The sequence below is a fragment of the Myxine glutinosa genome, chromosome 8 (assembly GCF_964187855.1).
Source record: "Myxine glutinosa chromosome 8, kmMyxGlut1.1, whole genome shotgun sequence".
In the NCBI taxonomy this organism is placed as follows: Eukaryota; Metazoa; Chordata; class Myxini; order Myxiniformes; family Myxinidae; genus Myxine; species Myxine glutinosa.
In genome coordinates, this window is record NC_136268.1 from 37639655 (window position 1) to 37659658 (window position 20004).

The 20004-nt window shown below is 41.5% G+C and overlaps 1 protein-coding gene across 19 annotated transcripts in view; it reads right to left on the bottom strand.

Annotated features, from left to right (window-relative positions):
* Positions 1-20004, bottom strand: part of LOC137432425 (calcium/calmodulin-dependent protein kinase type II delta chain) — a 268454-nt gene that overhangs the window by 139722 nt on the left and 108728 nt on the right. For all 19 annotated transcript variants that reach the window (XM_068124347.2, XM_068124345.2, XM_068124341.2 and 16 more), the window contains exon 4: positions 6968-7022. In XM_068124347.2, coding sequence (XP_067980448.1) covers positions 6968-7022 — 55 coding nt within the window. The remainder of the gene's footprint in view (positions 1-6967; positions 7023-20004) is intronic.

A 20004-nucleotide genomic window follows, 5' to 3' on the forward strand; every position in this document is an offset into this window, starting at 1 on the left:
ATGGATTCTGCCAAAACTTGATGGATGATTTGGGTAGGTGACAAGAAATTAGATTTTGGTGTGTGACAGGATGAATAGTCCAGATGCAGATCCTGGTGTGACCTACAGTGTCTTCAGAAAGTATTCACACCCCTTGACTTTTTCACATTTTGTTGTGTTTCAGCTGAAATTTTAAATGGATTCAGATTTTTTTTGGCACTGATGTACACATAATACTCCATAATGTCAAAGTGGATTTACTTGATTTAGAATTCTTTATAAAACAATAAAAAAGTAAATACAGAAATATCTTTGCTCACGCTCTGTCAAGTTGGATGGGGAGCGTCGGTGAACAGCAATCTTCAAGTCTTTCCATAGCTTTTCAATGGGATTCAAGTCTGGGCTTTGGCTGGGCCACTCAAAGACTTTCAGGTTCTTGTTCTAAATCCATTCCAGTATTGCTTTGGTTGTATGCTTGGGGTCATTGTCCTGTTAGTATGTAAATCTTCACCACAGTCCAAGGTCTTTTGCCCTCCGAAGTCGGTTCTCCTCAAGGATTTTCCTGTATTTGGGTCCATTGATTATTCCCTCTGTCCTTACAAGTCTCCTTGTCCCTACCCTACCGCTGAAACCCTACCGCTGAAATCCTTGTCCGCTGAGTCCTTGTCCCTACCGCTGAAAAGCATCACCATAGCACGATGCTGTCACCACCATGCTTCACTGTAGAAATGGTGTTAGAAGGGTGATGAGCAGTGCGAGATTTCTGCCTGATGTAGTGGTTTCCATTCAGGCCAAAATTTAATTTTTGTCTCATAAGACCACAGTCTTTTTCCTCATGCTCTCAGAATGCCTTTTTTGCAAACTCCAGGTGTGCTGTCATGTGCCTTTTTGTCAGGAGTGGCTTCCGCCTGGCCACTCTCCGATAAAGCCTAGATTTGTGAAGTGCTACAGAGACTGTTATCCTTCTGGCAGGTTATCCCATCTCAGCCAAGGAACTCTGTAGTTCTGAGAGTGGTCATTGGGTCCTTGGTCACCTCTGTAACCAAGGTCCTTCTTGCCAGGTTCTCAGTTTGGTTGGATGGACAGCTCAAGGAAGAGGTTGGGTAGTTCCATACTATTTCCATTTCCTAATAATGTATCTCACTGTGCTCTTGGGAACTTCCAACACTATAAATTGTCTTATACCTCTTCCCAGATCTATGCCTCCTCACAATTCTATGTTGGAGTTCTAAGGACAGTTTATTGGACTTCATGGTAGAGTTTCTGCTCTGACATGCACTGCCAACTGTTGGACCTTATATAGAAAGGTGTGTTTCTTTTTACGTCATATCCAAGCAATTGAATTGGCCACAGGTGGACTCAAATCAAGTTGTAGGGGCATCTCAACTATGATAAAAGGAAATTAGATGCACTTGAGCTCAATTTTGAGTGTCACAGCAAAGGGGTTGAATACTTCTCGACTCCAGACATTTCAGCTTTTCATTTTTAATTATTTTGTAAAAAATTCAAAAATCTACGTTGACATTCTGGGGGTATTTTGTGTAGATGAGCGGCAAAAAATTTCAATTTAATCTATTTAAAATTCAGGCCGTAACACAACAAAATGTGAAAAAAATGTCAAGAGGTGTGAATATTTTCTGAAGGCACTGTATCCCTGATCTCAAGGGGGCAAAGTGAAATTTATTGAGGGAGAACGCATCCATCAATGATTTAATTGTCCAGTGTGTTAGAAAAAGGTTGTAGACCCTCAGGTTTAATTCAAATAGAATGAAGGAGGCTAAGCACTTAATAAATTACATATTACATTTATTTATTTTCCCAAGTAATGCAAAGAATACATACAATAAGTTTTTGCAATTAAATATTTTTGTGAGCTATGATCTCATAAATCTTGTGAGAGATCTTGAGATCTCACATCACAACTCACAAAAATATTTCATTGCAAAAACTTATTGTATGTATTCTTTGCATTACTTGGGAAAATAAATAAATGTAATATGTAATTTGTTAAGTGCTTAGCCTCTTCCCGTCCACCCATGATACACTCCACACACTGCTCGCAGGCCCGAACAAGTCAGAGAAAGAAAAGACACATGCTTACTAAGGGAATTCCCAACATACCACACGTCGTACAGAAATACCCTTGCAATTTCTCCAATGGCTGCCATCACTCCTCCCCACCCCCTCTCCCCGATGTTTGCCCGGTCTCTGGTGGCAATCGGCACTCATACTAGACTCAATTTCAGACATGATGTCACCATAGTGACACCAATTGAGCAAATTAGTCAAACGATGTAAGAGACAGCGTGGGACCGCCTGCAGCATTGAAAGCGGCTGTCTATTGCTGTTTGTTGGAATATAAGTAGCCTAGAAAGATATTTGTTTTGGTTACAATCTCCTGATAAGAGTCTTCACCGACAGGACAATATCCAGCTTCACCTTGGTTTTGATTTGAATCATTTTTCCTTTTGAGGTGTTTTCATACCGGGAATTATTGAGGAGTTAATATTTCTACAGTGCGTAAATATCACAGATAAGCTGGAATGCATTCACCAGCCAAGAGGCCTGCTGCCACTCCCACATAGATGACTAATTCACTCCTATCAAAATGCTTGCAAACTATGAAGTGGTACAGTGTGTTTCACGTCGACTGGCGTGTATAAATTAGAGGAGACGCAATGGTGAATGCCATCAGCTTCACAACATGTTAAAGCACAATGATCAAAGTAGCTTCACAAATGACCCGCGCAGCTCGGCTATAAGACATGAGGTCAGCGCAATGGGGGGAAAAAAGAATTGTCTGGTTAACGTGAAAATGTTCCCGTTTTTTTTTTCCGCGATCCATTGAAAAGTAACTGAAAAATAATTACAAAAATTGAGCGATGTCCTATTTTAGTTACAATATCAACTTCTGTTTTGAATTTATTTACCAAGCATTTTCATCTCGTTGATAGTTATTTTTTCTAAACGGACTAAGGATCATGGAGGAGGTGAAAGACAAATCCCGCTCACATGCAGACATACAGGAGACAACACGGGACTCGACTTCAGACGAACAGCCATTGAGCTTGGGGGTGTCGTAACTTAATGGAGCATTCTGGGTACATTCAACACCATCTTAATGATGTCGCTCTTCTATCCACATTCAGCGGGGAAATTAAGGAAAAATTGCCTCCTTCCCATGGATTCCAACCAACATGGTTTGTCCATGCTCTATCCTCCAAATGCTCAGTGTTAAACAAGGAAACAGCATGTCCCATTTTTAAAGTCTTTGGTTTGACTTGGCCAGTGTCGAAATCAAAATACCAACCTCCCAGATTCAGACTGGATACTCTAACCATTATGACACCGGGTCTGTTTAAAAAAAATGATTTTGTTACTTTGTGTGTGTGTTTCTTTGTCTGTCCGCTCACGTATACTTGCCTATACTTACTTTTAGAGGCCATTTTTCCCCGCAGAGCGGGGGTTGGCCTTTTTTGGGCACCTTGGTCCCCTTTTTGAAGCAATGTTTTATGGCCGGATGCCCTTCCTGCCGCCAACCCTGTTAGTCGCCTGTTGCGACACACAGGGAATTTTACCAGTAAACTGGTACTCAATTTGCCAACCTCGGAAGGATGACGGGCTGAGTCAACCCCCCTGGCGTTAATTCAGCGATCGACCGGAATTCCAACCCAGGATCCTAGGATCCCAAGCCGACACCCTAACCGCTAAGCCAACACCAGGCTACAGATCACAATTTTAAACCGATCTTCACGAAACTTCACCATATGGTGGACTTCGTGGTCTGAAAAATCCTATATTTTTGAGGTCAAAAGGTCAACATAGGCCAAAGGTCAACCACTTTTTTTCATATCTCTAAAATCCACAATTTTCATCTGAATGCTTGAAATCTGAATAGGATTTGCATATCGGCTAACTGAAACCAACGACCAACTATTTTTGAGATCAACATGGGTCACAAGATCAACAGAGGCCAAAGGGCAACCACTTTTTCACATTTCTAAAATCCTCAATTTTCAGCCGATTGACTTGTAATTTGAATGGGATTTTCATATCAGCTAACTTAATTTAACCACCAACTATTTTTGAGATCAGGATAGGCCAAAAGGTCAACATAGGCCAAATGTCAATAACCATTTGCAACTTCTAAAATCCCCTATTTTCATCCGAATGACTTGAAATCTGAGTAGGATTTGCATATCAGCTTACTGAAACCAACCACCAACTATTTTTGAGATCAACATAGGCCAAAAGGTCAACATAGGCCAAATTTCTAAAATTGACAATTTTCAACTGATGAACTAAAAATTTGAAGACGATTTGCATATCAGGTCACTGAATTCAACCACTAATTATTTTTGTGGTCAAAAGGATGCTCGACCGAGTGCCATTCTACTTTGTTCTCTTTTGCCAAGTGTTGCTCTATGAGTGATTTCTAATTTGTCTGTCCGTTTGTGAACAAGATATCTCAAAATGTTGTGGACGAATTCAGACGAAATTTGGCAGAGATGTAGCGTATGTGACAAGGACGAAATGATTAGATTTTGGTGATGATCCGGCTACTAGAATTCTTTTAAGTGATTTTTCACCATTGGGAGATAGGGCCAAAAACGATACATAGAAGGATATCTCAAAAAGTTATGGATGGATTTGGACGAAACTTGATGGACAGGTTATGTGTGTCACAAGGAAGAATCGATTCAATGTTGGTGAAGATCCGGACCCGGATCCGGCTATTATAATTTTTTAAGTGATTCTTCACCATTGGGAGATAGGGCCAAAAACGATACATAGCAGGATATCTCAAGTTGTGGACGGATGATTTTGATTAAATGTGATTCTGTATTGTAATTTTCTGGTCTACTCTAGGATACAAAATGCAAACTGTTTACCTGGCGGAAGTATGCTCTCTACTGATAGTCAGGTTCACTATGTTTTTTCGTTCAAAATCATGGTAGATTAGCAAACCTATACATTTTTGTAAACGTTATTACATGGAAAATCTGAAAATCAATGTTTACATTTGCCAATTCCGACCAATTCGATTCGACTAATTCGACCAATCGACCAATTCCATTCGACCAATTCGACCATTCGACCAATCGACCAATTCCATTCGACCAATTCGACCATTCGACCAATCGCTTCGATCGACCATTCGACCATTCGACCAATTCGATCGATTCGATTCGATTCGATTCATCGAATTCGATTCGATCGACCATTCAACCAATTCGATTTGCCAATCAATTTGACCGACCTTTGCTTGTGTGGAACGGACTGTGAAAACGATGCGGACTATATTGTCGGATACGACACACAGGGCAGTGATGACGAACTCTAAATGGCATATTCTGTAATCGTGTATGTTTGATGCCATTGACTGCCTGTGTATATTTTGTCATTGACTGCCTGTGTAGATGTGAAGTTATACTGACTGCGTGTGTATATATGATTTTGCTGACTGCCTGTGTATGTTTGGTGATATGAATTATTGTGACACATTTTGATGTTATTAACTGCCTGTACAAAATGATAACATGTATTTGATTATGCAACTTATCGCGAATATAAAGACAGTATTTTGCAATTCAAAACCTTTGATTCGTGTCTTACCATTCCCCATAGCACTAATTTGATACTTTCATTGGATTCCTTGTCCCTGAAAATATAGGTTTAGTATATTTTTAAAAGTTTTTAGGGTAATTAGAGGCAGAAATAGAACAAAATATGTATTTTACAGTGGCCATTTTGAAAATCCAAAATGGCCGCCATACAGGTATCTCTCCAAATGTAAACATTGATTTTTAGTTTCCTTATGCTATAACCTTTCCAAAAATGTATAGGTTTGCTAATCTACCATGATTTTGAACGAAATATAATTTATTGACATAGTGAACCTGACTATGAGTGCCGTTCTCGTTTATGATTTTTATGATTAAACTGTTTAATTGAACGGCCACAAATTTTTGTTCCAAGTAAATTAATTACTAGCTTTCCAACTAAATAAATTGACGATTATCTTTCCAATTGGACCATTTCTACTATTGTACGACAGCAGGAATTCCTCAGAATACTAAAAAGCATGATGGACAGACACACACATGCCCAGATGCGTCTCCTTCTATATATAATTTACACTTAAAGTCCAAAGTTCTTCGGATCAACAACATGTCCAAAGAGGATGATAAGGACTCCTCCTCCCCTGGTATTGGAAAATTGCAAAGGTTTTTATATTAGAAGCTGGTATATATTCTGCTCTTGCATTATCATCTCCTCTGCAAGAAACTACAAAAGAAAACCTTCCTAAAAACTGATGGCTGTGCAATAAAATTTTAAAACTATATCACATGGAAACAGTGCTTCATGTCTGTTGACCTGAATGAATGAATGAATGAATGTTGACATTCATTCTGTTGACCTGGATCCACCGTATTTCTTTCAGCAGGTTCCAAATGACTGCAGTGTCCGATAAAGGTTTGTGTTGAAAGTACAGCAAGTGATTTGGTGAATCTTGGTCAATGGATGGGAAGGAAGTGTTCTGCAGGCTTCTTCACCTTCGCTCTACCCTTCAGAGATGTCTATCTATCCCCATCCTCTGTCATGGCTTCATCTCTATCATTGTCAAGTCCATCGGCATCATTTTGGCTGATAAACAATTTAATTATATTTGTGTGAAACTTGTCTATTGCCATGGTTTATGTTTTTGTTAAAAAATATTTTTTTGCCTTTTTTCTGTCCTTTTCCACATTGATTTTTTGTGAAATTTTTTTTTGGGTAATTTGTGTGAAATTTCTATGATCCCAATGTGAGTTATTGGAAGCACACACGCACACACACACACACACACACACACACACACACACACACACACACACACACACACACACAGTGGCTTCCAAGTAATTTTTTATACCTATTCTTAGATCCTAAACATGATTGTGTATGCAATAACATGATGTATGCACACGTAGAGTGCAAGACTCACAGATCAAAGACTAGGTAGTGAAAGCTTTCTTCAGCAATGCTCTCATGAAGGCGGACTGGAAATGACAAGGGAATGGAGGTTGGGAGTGGGATTCGGTAGGACAAAAGAAGGAGATTGTGAGAATGTGCAAAAGGGAAAGGTGGGAGAAAGAAAGAGAACACATTATTCAGATGATAAATTATTTTATCAATGATAAAGGAGCAATTAATAAATTAACGACAAAATATTATCTTGCGAGTGTTGTTGACCAATCTATCATGCCCACACCACACAAATTATCAGTTCCATAATCAAAATTATTTTGTGTAATGATGGTATATTCAGTGTCAGCGTGTTCACTCAAGAGTCAAGGTATGATTGGAAACCTGGCTATTCCATTCTTTTTTTGCAACACATGACTGTGGATGGTCTAATTGCTGAAAGTGCAGTTGTTCTGCCGAGGCAATGCCCGCTGTAGCTTAAAGCAGGAATTTTGGAATTTATTCAGGGTGCCCCTTACCTAGAGTGGCTGTATGCCTTGTCTTGGGCAATATCCATTAAAAAAAAGATTTTAAAAAGGCACTTTCTTTTTGCGAAGGACTTTAACGTCCACCATGTAATGCCCACAGATGGGACACCCAATGTTAATGTCCATCTGAAGGACGGCACACACATTGTTGCGACACCTTGCATGTGAAACACCAGAGTGACAATTTGTAGCTGGGCCGAGATTCGAACCAAGGCTCGACAGCTCAGAGAGTGTGCATACCTCAAGGCGATCCTGCCAGATCTGGTAGCCTCTGAAAGACTTAAAATGAGAAGCAACATGTTGGAGCATATGCGCAATAAATACCCAATAAAACAAACCGAAGAGCAATACATCTTGACCGTTATTTGTAGCCTCTTACCCCTCGGCCTGTAAAAATTATTTCAAATAGTCAGACTGATCTTGCAAGTAAAGTGTCACCTCATGTAATTGGGAGTTGGCATCAACATTCGGTGCAAGGACAGCAATTAAGGATAATGATTCGTCATGCACTCTGCCCAATATGCAAATAAGCATTTAATGAGAACTTTTCTTTTTTTCAAAAGCACAAATTGCCAAAGAATGTAGTCCCAGAAGTACACGTGCAATCTGCGAGTGTTTTTTTCTGTATGCCAAGTGTTACGATGGCAAATACACATCTTATGAAGAACGTGAACACAAATGTAATGATAGAAAGTCGAAAGTGTTAAACAGATTGTTTTGTTGGACAATTAAATGAAAATTCTGTATCAGGAGGAATGTTTAAACATTTCATGAAAGCTATTTCGTTCATAATCTGATCAGTGGATGAAAAAGGCTTTAAAATGAAGAACCTAATCAATGGACTGCCAAAAATGAATGGTGCTAATGAAATAATGACTGGACAGGAAATGTTGCTGACCGATACTTATCCTGGCTCAATATGTGCTAGTTGAAGTTTTATTTTCACAAAAGGAAGACAGATTATCTTTACTGGTGTTTCTACATGACAACAATGTTCAAAGGTCATAGGTGGTGTACAATAATAATTAGTGACTGATAGCAACCAGGCAGGAAACGTTGCTGACCGATACTTATCCTCCTGACTCAATACGTCCTTGTTTAAGCCTTTACTGCAAAAATAAGGATCAATGACCCTTTACTGTCATTTCTACATGACAAAAACCATTGCAAGTTATTGATGGTGCTCCATATGAATTACCGACCAATACTGTTCGACAAAGAAAATTTCTGTTTTGGAATTTAATATTTTTTAAATATAATAATTATACACAGACTTGGCATTTAATATGGAATATTTCTTTTTTCTTGACTTGGGTTTACTTTCTGAACTCGGTATATCAATCTGGTGAGTTTCTTTTACGCTTCGGTGATTTCTTTGTTAAAAGAACCATGTCACTGATTGTCTGTCGCAGCAAGAATTCAATAACAGGATTATATCACAGGTGGCGTGACAAAATGTACGGACAGGTACATTTGACAATTGGCTTCACAATTGGGTATATAAGGGTTGTTGCGTTCTGTATTAGTGGAAAACAACTGCTGCACGTCTACAAAAGTTATTGCCGCTTCCCCTGGAGATGGTCCGTCAACTCGACAATGCTGTCTGTCATTTAGTGGTGGCTTTACGAAATTCCGGCATGAAACAGCGTGCTATTGCTCGGCAGTATGGCATCACTCAAGGTCAGGTGTCAAAGATCCTGAAACGAAATGCTCAGAGGGGTGTCCCTACTCCAATACCGAGGTCAGGACGTCCCCGCAGAACCACAAGGAGGGATGATCGCCAGCTGCACCGGTTAATCCGCAATGGCCGTATCAAAGTCAGCTAATCGGCTTAGGGCTGAGTGGCAGCAACTGACAAATGTGCCTGTATCCAGAAGGCTAGTCAACCAACGACTGGTTCAAGCAGGCTATCGTGCCAGGCGTCCCCTGAGAAAGCCACGTCTGACCAGACAACACCACCAGCGCCGATTGCAGTGGGCCAGAGAGCACCGTCAATGGCAGCCAGGACACTGGAATCACGTGATCTTCAGTGACAAGTCTAGATTTCTGGTCTATCGTCAATATGGCCGTGTCCGAGTGCGCAGACAAGTGCATGAAGCCTACAACGAAGATTGTATAGTGCCAAGAGTCCAAGCTGGAGGTGGTGGGGTGACCGTTTGGGCTGCTTTTTATGCAGGGGGCAAAACTGACCTGGTTGTTCTGAATGGAAACCTGGACCAGTTCAGGCACAGGGCCATTCTGGAAGAAACATTGCTTCCATTTGTTCGTGCAGCCTTTCGAGGAAACTTTGTCTTCCAAGATGACAATGCACGGCCTCATCGTGCTCGCATGATCCAACACTTTCTTGCTGACCATGGTGTAGAGCATATGGAGTGGCCTGCCATGTCCCCGGATATGAATCCGATAGAGAACCTGTGGGCAGAATTAACGCGTCAAATCGACAACTTGGACCAGCAGCCTACCTCTGTGCGTGAATTGCAGCAGGCTATTGTCACTGCATGGCAAGCGATTCCTGTCCAAACCTTGGCAAATCTCGTGAACAGCATGCCTCAACGTGTGCGTGCTCTCCTGAATGCTCGTGGGGGTTACACGAAGTACTGAACTGTAATTTTACTGTCCGTAATCCCAGTCGTAATTTAACTTTTGTTTTTGTTAAAAAACATTTTTGGCTAATTTGCAAAATAAAGAGATACTTCTGGAAAACGCACAGAAGTTTAACAGTACTGTCCATGAATTGAGTTCGATATCAGCTTGCATCACTTTCAAGCATCAATTTATTTGCTTCGAAATGTCAAATGTGGTTTTTGTTTCTTTTAAAGGTCACATTAACAAAATCTAGAATAATTTCAACATAATTCCAATGAACTTTTGGTTCTAAGTCATCTTGAAAAGTAAGTTCACCCCCACAAAAAAAATATTCCATATTAAATGCCAAGTCTGTATATATATACACATACAGTATATATCTTTATATCTTCCCCCATCCAAAACCTTGATCTTTTCTACCCCTATTAAACATCCCAAATCCACCTCTTTCAATCCCCAACTTCTTTCCTGAAATTCATAGTAGTTTTCATTTGCTTTATACCGTGTAAACCTCCCTCCTCGCCCAGCCCTCCCCTTCCACAGATCTACCGACGTCCCTGTTCTCTACTATTGTTGTGCTTGTGTGCTCCCTCTCTCCCCCGCTTGTCTCCCACTCCCTTCATTGTATGTTCTATGTGTCTGTGCACGCTTTCATTTTCAATGTGTTAGCTCTTACACGAGCCTCGATTCTGTATACAATTTTTTTTTTTTAAAGTACATATACAATACTGTGTATATAATGCATATATATATATATATATATATATATATATATATATATATATATATATATATATATATATATATATATATATATAGGATTATGTGAAGACTTCCAATTCATAGTAACTATATAACAACAACAACAACATTAACTAGAGCAGCACTCAGTAGAGAGCACACCTCCGCCAGGCTGAACAGTTTACGTTTTGTATCCCACTAATAGGCCGGATCTGGATTCGGACATGAACAAAAATCTAACCGGCTTGTTCTTGTCACCGAACCAACTCGTCCACCAGGTTTAGTCATAATCCGTCCATAACTGTTTGAAATATCGTGCTTGAAAATATCGTGAAATATCACGTAATGGTGAAAAATCACTTTAAAATTCTCATATCCGGATTCAGATCTTCACCAAAATTGAATCGATTCTTCCTTGTTACACACCCAACTTGTCCACCAAGTTTCATCCGAATCCGTCAACAACTTTTTGATATATCCTGTTCATAAACAAACAGACAGACAAACAAAGACAGACAGGGGTGAAAACATAACATGGTGGCGGAAGTAAACAGTGGATGGAATCCTCAATGTCACATTTCTCCTGCAAAAAAACTGCTCCTCTAGGAATTTCACAATGATGAATCTTTAACCACAAAGTCTCTTTTTCCTGCAGTGGTATCGTGCAGATGGGGGCAGGGTATTGGAAGGGGGTGTGCGGTTGTGGGGGGCGAGAAGGGCAGGACAATAACAACAGATTTAATGGAACTGGCAAACCATAATCCATACACCTGACTGACCCTCATACAGAAGAATTAAAATGTACATTTCATCCATACACGTCATTCGTGAACAGTCATTTATAAGCTTGATCCACCGCACAGGACCATGCCAACTTTTCCAGTCTCAAAAGCATCGCTCATTGCTGCTGGTCCGAATGCTGAGCCTGCTATACATAGGCATGACCTTCCCAGCACTATGTACTGGTTTCATGGATGGCAGATGCCTCACGCCGCAACTGCTGAAGTTTAACAAGGGCTGGCTCGAGGGCCAATGTTGGGCTGATCCTTCACTCCAAATTTGAACTGCAAGCAACCATGAATAGCGGAAGGAAAGGGAGGGACAGACAAGACAGGTGCCCTCCCCCACTCACCATCTGATGACCCGAAATGTATGCATACATGAGCCAAAACATGCATCAAAAATTTGCGGATCCCATTTACGAGCATTAGCAATGAGTGGGAACCGGTTTGCTTGATGGGTCGGCCATTTTAAAGCACTTAAAACACACGGGGAGGATCAAGAATGTCCCTCTCGAGAAACTTTTGCGATGGACCACTCGGTGATCATTTATGCCCAGTTGTCATCAGGGTAGTAGTTGCAGAGGTTGCCAGTCATTTGGTGCAACTGCATTTGTGGAACAGACAAAATACTTCTAAACAAGTCACGATGCCTTGCAAATGTGAAATAACATTCTGAGTACATTTAACAGAACCTGCTTTCCTCTGTTTTGTTCCACTGATGGTAAGCTGGATGCTGATGGTGAGTTTTAGTTATTGTAGTTGTTTCATTGACAGATTCATGTTACAAAGATATTTAAGATATCTAAATCTGCATTCGAGAAGAAAAATGAAAGATCAAAAGATGTTTGTGTGTACAGTGTGTGTGTGTGTGTGTGTGTGTGTGTGTGTGTGTGTGTGTGTGTGTGTGTGTGTGTGTGTGTACAGTGTGTGTGTATGTGTGTGTGTGTGTACAATGTGTATGTGTGTTTGTGTGTGTATATTTGTGCATGTGTGCGTGTACAGTGTGTGTGTGTGTGTGTGTGTGTGTGTGTGTGTGTGTGTGTGTGTGTGTGTGTGTACAGAGTCTGCGTGTGTACAGTGTGCATGTGTGTACAGAATGTGTGTGTGTGTATGTGTGCACAGTGTGTGTGTGTGTGTGTGTGTGTATGTGTGTGTGTGTACGTGTGTGCATTGTGTGTGTGTGTACAGTGTGTGTGTGTGTGTGTGTGTGTGTACAGTGTGTGTGTACAGTGTGTGGGTGGGTGGGTGTACAGTGTGTGTGTGTGTGTGTGTGTGTGTGTGTGTGTGTGTGTGTGTGTGTGTGTGTGTGTGTGTGTGTGTGTGTGTGTGTACAGTGTCTGTGTGTGTGTGTGTGTGTGTATGTGTGTGTGTGTGTGTATGTGTGTGCAGTGTGTGTGTGTGTGTGTGTGTGTGTGTGTGTATATATAGTGTGTGTGTGTGTGTGTGTGCAGTGTGTGTGTACAGTGTGTGTGTGTACAGTGTGTGTGTGTGTGCGCGCGTGTGTGTATGTGTGTGTACAGTGTGTGTGTGTGTGTGTGTGTGTGTGTGTGTGTGTGTGTGTGTGTGTGTGTGTGTGTGTGTGTGTGCAGTGTGTGTGTGTGTATACAGTGTGTGTGTGTGTGTACAGTGTGTGTGTGTGTGTGTACAGTGTGTGTGTGTACAGTGTGTGTGTGTGTGTACAGTGTGTGTGTGTGTGTGTACAGTGTGTGTGTGTGTGTGTACAGTGTGTGTATGTGTGTGTACAGTGTGTGTGTGTACAGTGTGTGTATGTGTGTGTGTACAGTGTGTGTGTGTGTGTGTGTGTGTGTGTGTGTGTGTGTGTGTGTGTGTGTGTGTGTACAGTGTGTGTGTGTGTACAGTGTGTGTATGTGTGTGTGTACAGTGTGTGTGTGTGTGTGTTTATGTGTGTGTGTGTGTGTGTGTGTGTGTGTGTGTGTGTGTGTGTGTGTGTGCGTGCGCGCGTGTGTGTGTGTGTGTGTGTTATGGGATGTTTAAGTGTTGATACTGTTGCGGGTGCATTGTAGCAATGACACTGCTTGTTGTAAGCGATTCAAGAAAGTGGACGTGGGTGAAAACCAGATGCAAGCAACACTCCAAAGACCCATTTTTGAGACCGAGTGAGCCTATCAATCACTATGTTTACATTATGTAATATGGGTCACAACAATAATCACGGAGTGGAGATGAAAATGAAATTCGTTATCAATTACCTTTTACCATAATGCTCACAGTCACAATTACCTGCAGCAGAGATTACTTTTACTTTGTGAATATCTCTCAGTGCTTCTCATTGTATTTTGATTGTTTCTCGGGTTTTATTCATATTTTAAACTCCATAATGAATCAACGTAATCTGCCAACTGCAAGACTCCGAATGCAATATCCTTTGAAAAAAACAATGGTGCTTTACCTGACATTCTCAAGTGATACACACAGGCCCGTTAATTTAAAAGCTCTAATTCTACAAGCATGGATAATAAATCAAACATTTTACGGTGTCCTCCCTTCCCTTATACTCCCCATTCTCAAGTATCCAAGCGTCGTACCTTTTCATACGAGAGCCAATAAAATTGTCGACGTTCAAGCAACGATCTACAACAACATCCAATCAAATAAGGACTAACATTTTAAAGATGTAAAGACGTTAAACTCGGCGTACTGTCTGCCAAAACTTTATTGCTCTTATGAGGTCCGGTGAGTAGACAGCAAACGCATACAACATATTATTGTACAAAATCCTTTTTCTTGGAGATGTCATAATGTCTCCATGTCAAAATTAGTGCATAATAAAGCTGCTCCTGTCTAAGCCACTTTGCCAACACCAACTTATCCAGTTGCTTTTGGTGCAACCCTGCAATAAAAGGACATCGAGATCCAAGTCTCCCGGACTATGAGAAAAAGAGACCTGGAATTTGCAGTTGGTCACTGCATGCAGGATATGCAAGGAAGAACCCTGTTTCTAAATGACTTCATTGGAAGTGATCATAGATAGAGTAGAGTCGGTAGAGGAGGATCCCAAGTGACATGTACCAATCAGTTCAGCAATGACACAGGACTTAAGCCAATAAATTAAGGCAAATAATGGAATTAAAGCATCGTCACCTGATATGACAAGGCTCTACAGTGACTATGACAATTTAGGGGTTAAACAACCCAAAAAAAGTTTTTATATCCGATGTAAATACCTTTACCAGAAAATGTAAATACTGAGCGTAAACAGTCAACTGAGTATTTCTCAAACCTGTATATTGTGATACTGAAGAAAATCAAAATCAGCTGCACTATCACAATTCACCATTGAAATTGAGTGAACAGTTTCAGGGATTGCCAGGAATGAAGTGGAGGAATAATGTAGATGTTCTAGTTGTTCAGAAAAAAAATCAACAAAAAATACCCTACGCATGACGAACAAATGGAAAAGAACCTTTAAGGGGATATAAAATGTAAGCACTCGGAATAAGGTGGTAAATCTCTCACTATCAAACAGAAATGCGCAGGCATCATCAATTGCCAAAGTGTCGTCAAATCATAGTATAGTAGTAAAAGGTAAGGAAGGCCTCCAAGCCCAAGTCCTCACGCTCCCCCTCCCAACACAAAGGCATCAATCCACCACCCCCTCCCCAATAATATTAGCGGGCATGGGGAGAAAATAGATAATCTTTTATGTAAGAACAATTTTAAGGGGTGTCATGTAATGTGTCCTGTAGCTTTTACTTGTTTAAAATGTCTTTGGTTGTGTGGGCCGTGAGGTGCTGAGGAATTTTGGTTCTGGCCCACGATCAAAATATTTGAGGACCCCTGCTCAAAGATATCTGCAGTGGGAAATTTCGTTCTGATCGGACAAACTCTAGTTGAGTTATCCTACTATATTGTATAAGGCAATATTGTATAAGGCAAAGGGACCTCTCCCACCCCCCCCCCCCTTCCCATGCCTCCTCCCCAAAGCCCTCTCCCTCCCACAGTTCTCTCGATGTCTCCATGTCTCTCGGTCCCTGCTCTCAAATGTTGTGTTTGTGTCCTTCCCCCTCTCTCCCCATCTTGTCTACCGCTCCCGATGTTATTTGTGTAATGTGTCTGTTTGTTTTTCTGTGTGATTAATGTTCGCTCTTTCACGAGCCTCGATCTTGTATACAACAAAAAAAAAGGAAGAAAAAAAAGGCAATTCTATGTATGCATGTATGTTTGTGTATCTGAAAGTCATACAAAACAGGGCTGGGCCGAGCTCTATTAAATTTTGCATACGTGTTGGTAGGTACCCAGTGTCAGGCCATAGGCCAAAAAATAAAAAAGAATCCCCCTCCTGTCAAGGGGGGAGATGGATTACCATGCTTCGCAAAGGGAGTGGTTGTTTCTATGCTGAAAGATGTTTAAATGTCTATAATTAGATCATGACCATAAAAAAAAAAAATGAAAGGAAAAAAACTCCGCAAAAACCTAAATGGTGGTTTAGTACTCCTATGGGTCTATGAAACTCTGAGGGCCAATTAAAAATTGGAGCACTAATTGTAGAAACAAACCCTACAACATGTAAAAGCCTTCCCTTATCCTATAGCGGGAGACTAAATAATAATTAGATGCCCCTAATATTTGCAATGCTCTGGGAGTTATTATGAGTAGTCGAAAAACGTTTTTAGTCCTAGAACCAACCCCGGAAGGATCGCCACTCCGACAGAGTATACTCAACTGATAGTTCAGGAATTGTAGTTTGTTAAGGGTGCCAGCGATAACTCGCCTTCTCTCCATGCAAGACACCATGGGATATTTTAACATCCACCTACAAACAGCGCATGCTGGCAGATACATCCTCGGGATTAATGTCCATCCAATGGACGGAGCATACTGAAATGCATCGCCCTACATATGAAACACCAGGGTGACAGCTTATACGTGGGTCGACATTTAAACCAAGGCGAGACAGCTCAGAGGTGAGTGTGCCAGTTGGGACAAAAACATGAGTAGTCATCAGTGCATATTAATGTGAACGACAAGAAAAATCAGCAGATTATGGACAAATACATTTGGTATATGGAACCTGAATGTGGATTCCATGTATCACTGTCAGGGGTGCAGGTGGGAACACTGACATCTGAACCAGATAGGCCAGTTAATCAGCAAACATGTGAAAATAAACTAGAGCTTCCAGGGAAGCAGAACTCAACTGAACTGACTGGACAACTTTAAAGTAGGTCAGTTGTCTGTACTAGATTTGACTTAAGATAGCAACCTACCTTGTGTGGTAAGAGTCTCACACACCAAGTTTGATCAAAATCTATAAATATTTGTGGACGTTAAAGTCTTAACATCGTTTCGGAGCTGAAAACAATATGGCGGCCATTTTGTGACGGATCGGGTTGGAATGCAATAGCAACCTACCTTGTGTGGTAAGGGTTAAACATTCTAAGTTTGATCAAAATCTGTTAATATTTGTGGACGCTAGAGTGTTAACGTCGTTTTCATGACCAAAAACAAAATGGTCGCCTAAGTCCGCCATTTTTCAACGGATCGGGCTGAAATGTAATACCTAACTGGTCATTGGGGTAAGGATACTGCATGTCAAGTTTGATCAGAATCGGTTGATATTTGTGGACGCTGGAGTGTTAACGTCGAAAAGTTAACGGACGACAGACGACAGACGACGACGACGACAGACGATGGACGCCGGAGGGTTCAGCATGTGATTAACTCCACTGGACGGTAGTCCAGTTGAGTTAATAAATGCTACAATTAAAAGCTGCACTGCCTGAAAAGGTGATTATATATTGTCCATTAATGGAAATAATATTCAGCAAAAATTTGCACACATAAAATTCTTCATTGCTCAATATCATAAGCTATTTATGTTCAGACACTTCAATTTATACGTGCTTTGAATCCTTTGAATCCTTCCTCTTACACTCACGCTTCTATAAACCTATTGATCGATTTCACCACTGCTGAAGCAATTTCAATGACATTTTAATTAGTAAAGTCGGGCTAATTTTCCTTTTTCCATCAGTAATTTCCTTGAAAATTCAAATATATTTTAGTACAGATAGAGTAAACTTCGTGATAATAAAATTAGATTTAATCCTAGTGGAGTTAAATTTGAGATGTTTAACTCTCCAAGCTATAAATAACAAAAATGAAGTAAGCGATGAAGGAATGTGAGGAGCATGAAGGGAGAACGCAGACCTAATGTTTCAATAATAGCAAACTGCCATTAATAATGCCAAGAAAAGGGGTCTATTCGGTTTGTACAAAGACTGCAAACAGATACTGGGGTGCACCCTACATGTAGAAATGATCAATTAATTATATATTTCAAGAAGTGCATTGTGAAAGAGCTTCATATACAATTGATGAAGTGGATTGTGGTGCATTCTGCAAGTAACTCAAGTAAATCAAGAATGAGTGATCAGAAGGAGCTCTTTATTCTTTAAAGTGTGTATTGTTTGAGCTCTTCATAGGCAGCGCCTCCATTTGTTTTTCACCCCACCCCCTTCATTCTCTCTTCATCTCGCTTTTTCTGTCTTACAGTGCCTTGTATTCATTGGTAAAAGGCGCTATATAAATACAATTAGTATTATTATTACTAGCATGGATTCGCGGAATATCTGCTCAATGTAAAATGTGATGTCAAATCCTCAACTCCACTGCTCCCTTCCTCCCCCAACTCCCAAACCCCAAGTCCACAACCTCCCCCTCCCAGCCTTAACGCCACTCTAAACCTAGGGACCTCCTCCCCACTTCCCCCCAACACAACTCCAGAACACCACCCCCACAACTCCAGACCCCCTCCTGCCCCCCACCAAACACAGAAACTGCGTTTGCCTACCGCTGTGCCTGCATTGGGGCCTACCACTGGGCCTGCACAGGGGCCCACTGCTAGGCCTGCATTGGGGCCCCCTGTTGGGGCCTACAGCTGTGCCTGCATTGGGGCCTACTGTGGGCCGGCCTTGGGGCCTACTGCTGGGCCTGCATTGGGGCCTACTGTGGGGCCTGCCTTGAATGCAGTGCTTATTTCAAACTCTCGCTGCAGCTCCTCCAGTTCAGATCCCCCAACCTGGCCTTGAGTGGATACTGGAGGATACAGTACTGCTCCAATCCGCATCGTCTGGGTCTCTCCTCTTGGGACCTTTTCAGGACCACCGGACTGTAGGTCCTCCCTTGGGACTGACGACACAAGCAGTACCCTGCAGCGCTGGCTCTGGCTGCCTACTCCTCCCCTCTCGTGCTGGCCTAATCCGGGTTTTCCCCTCTCTTCTCCCGTCTTTGTTTCCTTTTTCAACCCTCAGCCCAAATTGGGCTAAGGGGTATTGTCATCACAGGCGTCGTCCGGGCGTCCGTCAACTTTTGGTTTCCGTCAATTTCAAGGAGAACGGCTTGTCCGATTAAATCCATTTTTGCAGTGTGTGTTGGGGTTGAGTAGAGGAAGGTTCCTTTCGAAAATGGGCGCGCTGCGATTTTCAATATGGCCGCCATGGCAGCCATCCGGGCGTCCGTCAACCTTTGTTTTCCGTCAATTTCGAGCAGAACGGCTTGTCCGATTAAATCCATTTTTGCAGTGTGTGTTGGGGTTGAGTAGAAGAAGGTTCCTTTCGAAAATGGGCGCGCTGCGATTTTCAATATGGCCGTCACGGCAGCAATCCGGGCGTCCGTCAACTTTTGGTTTCCGTCAATTTCGAGCAGAACGGCTTGTCCGATTAAATCCATTTTTGCAGTGTGTGTTGGGGTTGAGTAGAGGAAGGTTCCTTTCGAAAATGGGCACGCTGCGATTTTCAATATGGCCGCCCCGGCAGCCATCTTGAAATTGGTTTCCGTCAATTTCGAGCAGAACGGCTTGTCCGATTAAATCCATTTTTGCAGTGTGTGTTGGGGTTAAGTAGAGGAAGGTTCCTTTCGAAAATGGCGCGCTGCGATTTTCAATATGGCCGCCACCGCAACCATCTTGAAATTTGTTTCCACCATGCATGGGCTGAGGGGTTACGCCCACTTTGCGGTGCTATTTATCTTTATGTGTAGAAATAGATTTTGAGTGTGATAACCTATAAATAAAGCCGGTGTGATTGAATGCTTGGCTTGGTGTGCTTTAGGCCGTGACACTGACAAATATCCTGATACAAGGGGGGAATCTAACCTACTCGATCACATGGTCCATACTATGCTCAACACGACCCATCTGTGGATCCCCCTCCCTCCACCTAACAACATAAACTTACAATACTTGAAATATGCACTGTAAAAAAATTCCATTATACACCGTATATGAACGATAAATGTTTATGACTTCCTACCAATGCACAACATCCAAAAACAACAAAAACCCACATTCATTTCTCCAATCATACCACCATAAAACTGAGAAACAAATGCTTCCTCAGGGAGCGAGCGGGCCAATACAATATCACATAGCATACATACCATTGTTTTTTGTCAGGTGA